This window comes from Sinocyclocheilus rhinocerous, unplaced genomic scaffold (assembly GCF_001515625.1).
Source record: "Sinocyclocheilus rhinocerous isolate Xijiao unplaced genomic scaffold, SAMN03320098_v1.1 scaffold461, whole genome shotgun sequence".
NCBI classification, from domain to species: domain Eukaryota; kingdom Metazoa; phylum Chordata; class Actinopteri; order Cypriniformes; family Cyprinidae; genus Sinocyclocheilus; species Sinocyclocheilus rhinocerous.
Window position 1 is genome coordinate 352,440 of NW_015624123.1, and position 11,608 is coordinate 364,047.

The window sequence follows — 11,608 nt, forward strand, 5'->3', positions numbered from 1 at the left end:
GGGGAACGCCTCGTCGTGACCCGTGTCTGAAGCATACATTGAAAAAACACCAACAACTTGTTGGCCGGCCGACAGCCATGACGTCACTACCGGTGCGACTATATTATTAATAAGCGCCGGGAGAACACATCATCCTCTTCTTCGTCTTCATTGACTGTCAACACAAATGAACACTGCGGGTATAAATTGGTACAAATGGAATTTTCATTTTCCAACTTGTCCTCTCCCTCCCCAATTCCCCTTTGCCCCCTCTCCACACCATCTAATAACCCAGGTCATTAATAATGTATAATATTGACTCAGCAAAGCCCATGCTTTCGGGATGAAGGGGTGTACCTAATAATTCATTTCCAGTGCAAATACTGTGCGCATGCACAATCTTAAAGTTTTCGCTGTAATGGGATGTCCTGAATTTCACGTATCAATGTGTCATCCCATAAAAGCTCTGTTTTAAATTTGATCTAAATACAGAACAGTGAAAGCCCAAAGTGCCGCCCACATGCCCCTCCCAACTTACCTTTGATGAAACTACCTAATAATTCATTTCCAGTGCAAATACTGTGCGCATGCACAATCTTAAAGTTTTCGCTGTAATGGGATGTCCTGAATTTCACGTATCAATGTGTCATCCCATAAAAGCTCTGTTTTAAATTTGATCTAAATACAGAACGGACATTGTCTTTCTGTCATGCGGCAAAATACGCTGCTGTGCTGAGAACATGCCTCATAAGCCCCATATAAACTAGTGGTCCACATTGCCATGACAACCTCAGTGTGGCGGACAAAGACCTTGCCGTTAGCACCAGTTTTTGCAATGCAGTTTTTATTTATTCATCAGTTTCTGCTTTCATCGTGCACAGAGAATGCAGTGCACAAACTCACATGATTGACAGCCAAGCAGGAGATGTAGCTTACATAAAACAGCAAGACCAGTTGAGGCAGGTGTGAAGATGTGGGGAACGGTGCCCAACAAAGAACATTATTCATAGTTTCTATCTGACTACGAAATCACCGGGGCTTTTCTTATACGAGTAAGAAAATGCACTTCTTTTTAAACTATGACTTATTTTAAAAGGATATTTCACCCAAAAAATGAACATTCTGTCATCATTTGCTCACCCTTATGTTGTTCCAAACATATATATTTTGAGGAATGTTTCAATTGTTTTCATCCATACAATGAAAGCCAATGGGGTCCAAAACAACACTGGACTCTTTTGACCCTATAGTGAAAAATAAATATACTAAAATGTATTGGAAATAAATTTATTTCATGCTAAGTATACTACAAACAAATGAACATTTATGTACTTATACCCTGCAATTGTATTGTTGGTATACTAAACTGGTAATAGTTTAGTCTGCTAAACTGGAACCGCTAATTTTGTGCTTAACACACTTTAATTGTGCAGAAGTAGTGCTGAAGTCCAACTAAAGATATACTGAAGTATATTTGATTGTGCTAAAGTACAACTATTGCAAGCACACTTTAAATATCTTGCATTTAAAGACCGATATTATTCAAAGATCATACGGTCCTCATTAATAGTGACATTAAAACACATTTTAGGCTTAATATTAAGAAATGTGCATTGTGCAAATGTAGTACTCCAAATTAAAATTTTTATATCAGTAAGTCTTGAGCGATATGTCAGTAAATATGTTAATAGATTTGACCTATACTTTGTTTGAAATAAAATTATTTTTTAAATTATATTACCTTTTTACTAGGGGACTTTCACTGACTGAGACATTTTTAAAAATATCTTCTTTTATGTTTAATATAAGAAAGAAATTTATACAGGTTTGGAACAACATGAGGTTGATGTAATTTTGATGCAAATAAGAGACAGATGCTAATGTGCAGATTTGAAGGAGACCAATATGTTGCACACCCAAGCAAATCATTCCTTCCCATATAAGCAGTGCAGTAATCGTTAATAATTTAATTTCTGGATAAGGCCAAAGGAAATGATATCAGATGCACAGATATTTCATCACAACAGGAAAGATCAGCATGCACTACTTTTCATCCTGTTTGAACTCTGATATATCTGGCAGTATTTAATGCCGCACAAAGTGACTCCAAAACATACAGTGACATCTTTAAAAATTCATATTATTTTCATAAACTTGACACCATAAGACTGCATATTTAGACGTCAAGTCTCTTAAAGAGATCTCTTGCATAAAAAGGGCATTATTCATTATCCACACAGAAATCCCAAGACAAACAAACGGAGAAGGACGACAACGTAACAACAAAACTCAATTCACACAAAATTTACTCTTGAGTGGATTTAAAATCTGCTGAACCAGAAACATAAAACAATGCTTTATTGTCATTTTCAATCAACTGAGCCTTGCCCTCCTTGTGTCCAATTGTCACTCTCAATGTACATTTCAAACTCGCATCAACACCTGATCCACAGCTTTTAACACACTGTCATTTGTGTGTGGTCTATATTCAAAGTGTGAGATGGCAGCTGAATCAACACAACAGTGAAACATTTCTGTCAGAGAGGAGCCCGGCTCGACAGCATGCTGGGATTTGGGAACGAATGCTTCAGAAGTGGCTCCTGTCACAATTGGCATTATAAGCGAGACTTACAGAAACTCAAATACAGACACGGCCCCTCAGATGATAAAAAGAAGTAGTGCTATTGAGACAAGCATGGTTTTACTTGCTTTTTAAGACTCGCTTTCATTTCCACAGATGGGAAATTTTTCCATGCCACTGTTGGCTCTTTCATGAGCCTGGAATATATCCGTCCCCCTCAAATGGAGCGGGTCCCAGCTGGCCGCCGCTCCCCAGGGAGGTCCATTGCGACCTAAACAGCCACCTCCCACCAGCCACTCAAATATCATCCTTTCAGTTCTCACCTCGTATAAACACTTCACAGGGCCAGGTGGATTTGAGGTTCACCAGAGGGACCCGTCCATGGCAGCCTTCAAAATCGATTGCCACTTAGTTTTTCAATTATGCCCTTTGCTTCTCTGCCTTTAGTTTATAACCGTCTGTTGAGAATAAATCACACGAGTCTATTGCACCACACCTTACATGACCAAATCAATAACCGCTGAAATCAACAACACCTTGGAGTCTGTGACATGTAGGATATACATTGAGTGAGTGAGTAGAGAGGATTTTGTCTTGTTGTGGGACCTGTTGGCCCCAGTGCTACAAGCTCACTCATAAATATGTTAATAAAATATGCAGCAGGCTATTAAATACTCAAACGCTTTTTCCTAGTTATTAGGATTCGCATATTCTCAATCAAGAGGATATATTAAAAATCTATATGCTTGACTCATTAATATTAATTATGTGATGTGATATGCGTCTTGATTTGCTAAAAAGCAGGTAAAGAGATGCTAGTCATAACAGGGATTGATCTACATTAGAAAAATGCCAGTAAAGTGAACCTTTTTGCTAGATGGTTATTCAGTTCACATCCTATACAAAAGAGATTATACAATATCCATAAACAAACATAATATAAGAACTGAATGCACAGGTGGACTTTAGGCTTTTAAATACATAAATATGTTTTCATAGTCAACAGGAATTGCATATTTAACCAGAGGCAGAGCAACAAAAAGCGAGGGGAAATTTTACAAAACAAAAACATATATGCTTTGCTAATGAATAGGTATGTGATAGGCAGTGTTGGGGAGTAACTAGTTACATGTAACGGCGTTACGTAATTTAATTACAAAATAAATGTAACTGTAATCAGTTACAGTTACTAAGAAAAAATGTGTAATTAAATTACAGTTACTTATGAAAATGTTAACGATTACAAAGGGGATTACATTTGAATATTTACACACATCCACATACAGATTTAATTGATTTATTTCCCAAATTGCACTGACTACTCTGACATATGGCCCTATAATTTCCGCGATGCGGAAAACACAGACTGGTTCGTAGAATCCAGTCATAAAAACGGAAGTCCTATAGCCTAACGCGGACGGAATATTTATTATTATTTTTAAATTAACTATTTTTTCCAAATCATTTTTAGATGCAGTGTTTCCTATAGTTATGCAAAGATTTGGTTTCAAAAACAGTATCAGTAAACTATTTCTTATGATTTTAAATCTGCATTGAACTTCAGATCAATCTCAAAGTAAAAGGCGGTACTAAAACCTGATTTTGTGGTGGATGTGTTCAAATTTGATCATCTTAATTCGAGTGAGGAAGGATTTTGAAAGTCTGACAGTGTTGAGCACTACTGTAAGGTTAACCCTGCATGGTGTAAATGTTTGAAAATGATTAACAGTTGCAAATAAACATTCATTAGAAATTTAGAAAAGTAATCAAAAAGTAATCAAAAGTAATCAGTTACATTACTTTAATAAAGTAATTGAAAAAGTTACACTACTATTACATTTTAAATAGGGTAACTTGTAATCTGTAACCTGTTACATTTCCAAAGTAACCTTCCCAACACTGGTGATAGGTGCCATGATTTCCTAAAAAGCAGGTAAGTAGGTGCTAGTCATAGCAGGGATTGATCTACTAGAATAGCAGAAAAATTGCTGGCTGGTTATTTAGTTCTGGCAAACGCATAATATACACCACATTTATATAAAGTATATAAATCATTATATAAAATATCCACAACATAAACATTATATTACAATTTACATTGGCATACCCTTATGAAAAGTAGCCATAGTTTTATTATAGTAAAAGTGTAGTAACCATGGTTTTTGGCATATTAATCACCATTTGCATTACCACAGATTTACTACAAATACTATGGTTAAACTATGGTTTGCGTAGCAAAACCATAATTAATTTGTGGTTGCCTTGGTTTAACTATAGTAACCATGGTTTTTTGGTTTTATTTGTAGTATAAAACCGTGGTACATTTTCATAAGGGTATAAAAGGAAGCAGATTAACAGCTGAACTTTAGGCTATTAAATACTCAAATATGCTTTCCTTGTCAACACGATTTTTATATTTGATAAGGGGTGGACAAAAGGAAAGGTGGGGGCATATAAGCTTGGCTCTTGTTTATTAATTATGTGATGTGATAAGTGCCCTGATTTGATGAAAAACAGGTAAGTAGGTGCTAGTCATGTTAGCATAACCGCTAACATCTTTGTTGATAAACTCAGTTGGCAAAGGCTGTGACTGTGACTCCATTTGGTTCATTGTCTGTGCAAATATAGCTGATTAATCTCTTACAGCAATGTGTTTGAGTGTGCTAACCAGCTAGCAAAATGATTCAGTTTACCAGCTCTTAACTAAAAGCAGTTCTTTTTACATGTTTCTTTTGTAACTGCTAATGCATTGTTAATATCTTATTTTTTTCTCACCTTATTTTCATCATCAATACAGTTTAATTAAAATCTTTAATTATTATCATGCATTTTTGTCTTTGTTGATGAAATTGCTGAGCACTGATCAGCACTGATTACAGCAGTTTTGCATTTTACTTTGATTAAAATTCTGCACACATATCAATATAGAAAACTGTTGCTAAGATACACGTTTTCTTACATACTCTGTCTCTGTTTTTAAATAAAGAAGCTCTAAATCACTTGAGAGACTGATGTTCCAGCAAGCAGCATTTTAAAGGGGTCATATGTTGTCATATGTTGCTAAAAAGAACATTATTTTGTGTATTTGATGTAATGAAATGTGTTTATGCGGTTTAAGGTTAAAAAAACACATTATTTTCCACATACTGTACATTATTGTTTCTCCTCTATGCCCCGCCTTTTTGAAACACGTCGATTTTTACAAATCTCATCAGTCTGAAAAGCGAGGTGTCAGTCTGAAGCTACAGTATCGGCCATCCTAACCCCAACATGTGAAATCTGTCCAAATTGCTTTTGGGGAACAGGCTGCCACCTGCTGTATCATTTGTAATCTTGAAGGCAAGTCTAAACTACACATCCAGATCGTTGCCCCTCAGTGACTTTGGCACGAGTAAGTGTTGTTCTGTCATTGTTAAGCCTGAGACCCATTATCATTATCTAGACGCAAACACACAGCACTACAAAAAATGCCATCCAGAGCTTTTACCACCCTTGAGGATCAGTATGAAAGTTTAAACTTGCATCAATGTTTACATTCGTGACCTGACCCATGAAGCTCGCATGTGCTGCAGATCCAAAACAGTTAATAAATTTGCATCGTGTGTACAGGCTGTTCTTTAAAGGAGCAGACATCCATGCTTTTATCGCTTCTGTACATTTGAAGTCATAAAACAGCGAGAAGACGTCGACAGCAGATTTGTACGGACCTTGTTAGTGCCACGCCATTGCGCTAAACACTCTGCGAGCCGCAGGCCTAAGGATATACAGAAATCCAGCTGAACTGATATTAATCCTCAAACGCTCCTCTAATCAGCATGCTTTGGCTGTGACTGACTCCTCCTTCTCCATATGCCCTAGACCAATAAATCATTCAGCTTCCTTTCCTATAGCTACATTCAAAGACTAGAGGTTACACAAGCACCGGTTCCCATCAGACTCTGCTGTCTTCAACCAAAACAGCATTAGATCTCCAAATGTCCACTCTAATTTCATCCTTTAAACACAATGCAGATGCAATATGATCGTCCTAAATCAGAACTTACGGTAGGCTTATGACTTGAAGCTATAAGTGCATTTGTTCCTGTCTGTGTTGTGCCCTGAGTGGGGTTTCAAAAACAAGAACATGCTGAGATACTGCAATCTCTCTCTGTTTTCTCTGTCTCTCACCCCTTCTCTGCTAGCACAGACTTTCTTTGTTTCTTTTGTGATGCACAACCCATGACCTATCCCACAGTGCTGAGCTTTACCGTCAAACTGAATGATCCACACCGTGAACACATGCTTCCATTTAATGGTGAGAAGTTGCTCTAAGCGAAAAAAGATCAAAACCTGCAGCAAGACAAGCTGGCTTGTGTACTAGTGTACAGGAAAACATTTCCTGATAATAGAGGAAATGATACTGATAGCCATCATTGTTGTTTCTTTGGTAATCAGCACCTTGTATGATGCTGAGCAAAATCTGGGATTATTTAAATTACAACACTATGAACCCTCTTGATGATGTGTTTCCTCATGAACACGGAAGCTAATGAAATTAATCTAGTTTTAATCCAATTACACCCAGTTAAACAGTCTTTCTCAATTAGCACATCTTTTCTTAAATAGACAGTTCATTCAATAATACAAATTGTGACATTATTTACAACCCTCATGTCGTTTTAAACCTGTATTCTGAAAAACATCTGTTTTTCTGTCTATCCAAAAAAGTAAAAGTAGTATTGTTTTGGACCCCACTGACTTTTTATTGTATAAAAACAGTGAAAGCATTATTCAAAAAATATTTGTGTTCCACAAACGGAAGAAAGCCATACAGATTTAGAACAACATGACAGAATTTTTATTTTTGAGTGAACTATCCATTTAATAAATTCCCCACCTGAAATTGCATGCTTCCCTAATATATAGTAGGTGATAAAACAATGTGAAAAGAGCAGTATATCCAAATTCACAGTATTTATAAAACAGTAGGTGAAAAGTATCTGTATATAACTTACGGTACTAGTTCCTGTAAGATTCTGATGGACACTTTACTATCCCTGTGACGTGATGCAACTGGCACTGGTAGATCACATGACTGATGCAGTATGTCTGGACTGCATTCGTGCTACACACATTCATACTATACAGAAATTGTTTTCAGAAATTCAAAAGAAGTACCTACTCAAGAGTATGTGACTTTGGATGCAGCCATGCACGCACATGGCAACATGCCTGCTCTGAACAGACTGAATGTTGTCATTGTGGTCCAGGTGTACGTCTCAACAGGATACTTGCATGGCAACGTGAACACTGCACACATGATCTATATCTGAATTCACAAAAACACATTTATGCCTTCCTGCTTAAAAGGCAAGTGCCCCTGCAAACAGGATTGCAAACTCAATAACCTAGGCAATAATGATCATATAAATAAGTGGAATCATGTTTAATTAATGTACTATTTCAAACCAATTTTTTTGGAGAAGTGTTGGCATCGATTTCAAAAAACGACACACACACAGTCCCAGTTCTGCCATTGATGTCTACAATATGTCAGAATACCAATTAATCATCACCACAGTAAATAAGTGTTATGGCCTTGCAACACGTGCCTGAGGGCGGGAAAGCTCATGTATGACTAATCAAAATAAAGATGATACATACTTTCATCTGACAAGCATGCTTATTTGAAGCCTGCTACACTAATGCTAGCGTATTAAACTGACCCCAAAACAGCCACACACAAAAAACTCACTGTTTTAGTTAGAAGGCTCAGTAAAGCAGAAGAGAGATCGAAAGACAGAAGAATATAAATGACCCAAACTTATGAATAATAAAACAAATAACCAGCTGTTTTAAAAACTGAAATTTCCTTTTGTGCCTTGATGGGGGGCGACAAATGGCTGATGCTCACGACATTTCAGTTTCTGTTGTTCAGTACATTTGTCTAAATAATCAGTGGAATGATGCAGTGAGGCACATTGCCATTTCTGTAATGTTGCACACAGAACTGCGTGCTTGGTGCACAGATCCTAATGGTGATTATACTGTAATAATCCAACAGACATTTGAGCAACGGAAGCTGTCATTTATATGCATTATATGCAAAGTGCCCCACCATGAAAAATGTTAACGACTCACATAAACAAGATTTCAACGAAAAATGCATTTGCACACGACAATAAGTAGTTCGCAAAACAATCACGGAAATAATACAAATTGCAGTGAGGTTTTCCATATCCTCCAAATATCCCACAGAGTGCTTTCTGTAGCAGAACCACATGACAACAAATCCATTAAGTGTATCTACACTAATCATGGGTCTAATTGCACACTTTACAGCTGTCAGTCAAAAAGTGCTGAAATACATAATGCACTTCAGACCACAATGTGGCCATCATAAATGTAATATGAAAACAATTACAACCCAAAAGTAATTTGCTTTATGGCTAAGCAGCAAAAAGCAAACCACAAAATGGAAGGAAGTGCAGGGCACAAATGAGGCCAGTAAGTCCAATTCATCATTAAAAACTAGAAATTATAAGCACTGTATATAATCTAGATCATAAAGCAATATCTACAAAGTGCCAGGCTGCATTTTGTGCATCACTTCAGCAGAGAGCTTGAGCCGCCCCTACAGCTAATGAAGCTATTTATAAAATAGTGCTCTTAATTGCAACACTGCCAAAAGGATGCATCTTTGGGAAGCCTACACCGGTGGGAGAACGAGATCAGCTCTTATTTGCTGAAGTTTCCTGTCAAAATACACACAGGAAGCTGCAAGCTGCCACGGCAACCAGCCAGCCATTCAGCATACACCTACAGATCTTAATTGATACCGAAGTCCTGTCAGGTCCAAGAAAAACAAAATAGGAACTGATCGATTTTTGTGCATGATTAATGCCGCAGTCGTCAGCGTACTCTTCAAAAACCACATACTTGACTTTTAAATAGTAGATGGAACATTATTTAAAGGATATGGGTTGCAAACCATCCTGAGACACCAGCTCCGTGGACGAGTGGTCTGTTTGATGCAGAAGAACACCACAGGCGCGAGCGCCGGGTAGGGGGGCTGCTCCTCCTCATCCGAGACCAAATCCGGAGTGGGGTCCCGAGCCCTGGACCCCTGTGCCTGAGAGCTCTCATGGACGGGGATCCATGTGCTGCTCTTTTCCTCGTCATCTCCGATTTCCTCACTGGGACTGGGCGCTCGGTACAGGGCTGAAATGGGAACTCTTACCTCTCCTCTCTCCAAGTAATGAAAGTGTTCTCTCCCCTCGCCATCAGTCATGATAAAGCGTCTGACAATGGTATCCTACAGTTAACAGAACAAATATGTCCAATGAACAATGACTGTATGGCAAGCTGATTTAACAATTATTCCTTAATACTAACTAGCATCTGTTTTATGTTCCCAGTATTTATTTTGGAATACTAGTAATGATCTAACAGTAACTATTATCTTCTTCAATTTTAGTAGTAACTATTCATTAGATATGGGTACTTATTAGAGCAGCTGCTATTAGCTATTCAGTTAAAAAATAGGACTTTTTCATTTGCTAGTAGTCACTATCTCAACAGTAGTATGTAACTATTTCTCTGTACAATGGTAACGAATGGTTGCCACTGAATTCTAGAGAGATCTATAGTTATAGATGCCAACTATTCATAACTAGTATGTATAAACGTTGTTGCTGGTAGCATTTTACTTCTAACTATTAGGTACTAGTACATATTTGTAGTCATTAGTTACTACTCTGAGTTTGTTCCAGCTTTACTAGCACACATTTATTCGATACTATTACCTGAAACACTATCATGAATGTTACTAGTAACATTTCTTGCTTGTCTTATGTAATGACTAGTCAGATGGTTATGTTACAGTTCAATTAAAAATGTTATAGCAGAACTATATATAGTGACCAATTGAACAGATAGTCACTATTGAAATAAGTACTAGTATTTAATAAATAAGTATAGCATCAAATTAATAATTATTAGTGAAATAGTGACTAGTAAAAAATCACTAGCAATTAAAAACGAATATATTTAATTAAGTACAAATAAAATATTAGTGCATACGGTTGAATGTTAAATTGGCTTGCCATAGGATGTATTAAATGAAGGATAGTTGATTGTCACGGTTTTGTACAGTGAAGAGATAAGCGCTTGTCAGATGCATCAGATCAATAGCAAGCTTCATCACAATTTCCTAGTTTTACATATATAAAAAATACAAAGGGATCATGAATCGATACATATAGTCATTAAGTTGCTTAAAAACGTTTTGCAAATTATATCTCAACAAATCTGCTCACAGCTGCCGTGAAAAATAATGCTCTTAAGAATATTTATTTCTGCCTACAGTATTTCTATTTTTCTACACAAAAACATACCCATACCCTGACGGAAATTGATTTTAAGCACAACTTATAAAACAAAACAAATAAGTTACCTTATAGATAAGGAATTGGAGGTTCCCATAAGCATCTCCTTTACTTTCAGTGTTCCGCAGAAAAATCCGTTCTGGTAAGAGACTGAGACTCGTTGCGATCCATTTGTCTCTTTCAAATGCAGTTTCTGCCTCTTAACGATGAGTAAGTCCTTCGATTTTCTTTAAAATGAACAAATCTTGAGAGATTTATCCCAAAACATGTCAAAGTATCTCAGATGTGAAGCAAGAACAGCCATTATCCAAAGAAAAAACTGCGAAAGGGTTTGGCGCATCTATGTTGGTCGGGATTCTCCCTTGATGTGACACGCCAAACTTCTAGTGAGCAGAGCGCGCGAGCAGCACGTGACGCTTCCTTTGGCTTTACCCGCATTACTTCACACCTGATACTCTTTTATCTTTCTTATTAAGACTGGATATCTTTAGACATGCTGAAAACATGCTTAGATGGAAATTAAATCGTGTAATCCTAAATTACATTGATGATAATTATAGGCTATCCACTGAATAGCCACACGGGAAAATCTGACTACAGTTAGCCTATTGAAAATAATAAAAGTGTATGCATAAAGAAATTAATTCGGATAAATCCGTTCAACATGTTCAGAGATACTCAC

At 37.0% G+C, this 11,608-nt stretch overlaps 1 protein-coding gene across 1 annotated transcript in view; it reads right to left on the bottom strand.

Moving 5' to 3' along the window:
• Positions 1-11,244, bottom strand: part of LOC107738000 (voltage-dependent T-type calcium channel subunit alpha-1H-like) — a 105,533-nt gene extending 94,289 nt beyond the window's left edge. The window contains exons 1-2 of the mRNA XM_016549660.1: positions 10,995-11,244; positions 9,520-9,854 (exon numbers count right to left, since the gene is read on the bottom strand). Of these exons, the coding sequence (XP_016405146.1) occupies positions 9,520-9,830 (311 nt within the window). The 5' untranslated portion in view covers positions 9,831-9,854; positions 10,995-11,244. The remainder of the gene's footprint in view (positions 1-9,519; positions 9,855-10,994) is intronic.
• Positions 11,245-11,608: the final 364 nt, after the last annotated feature.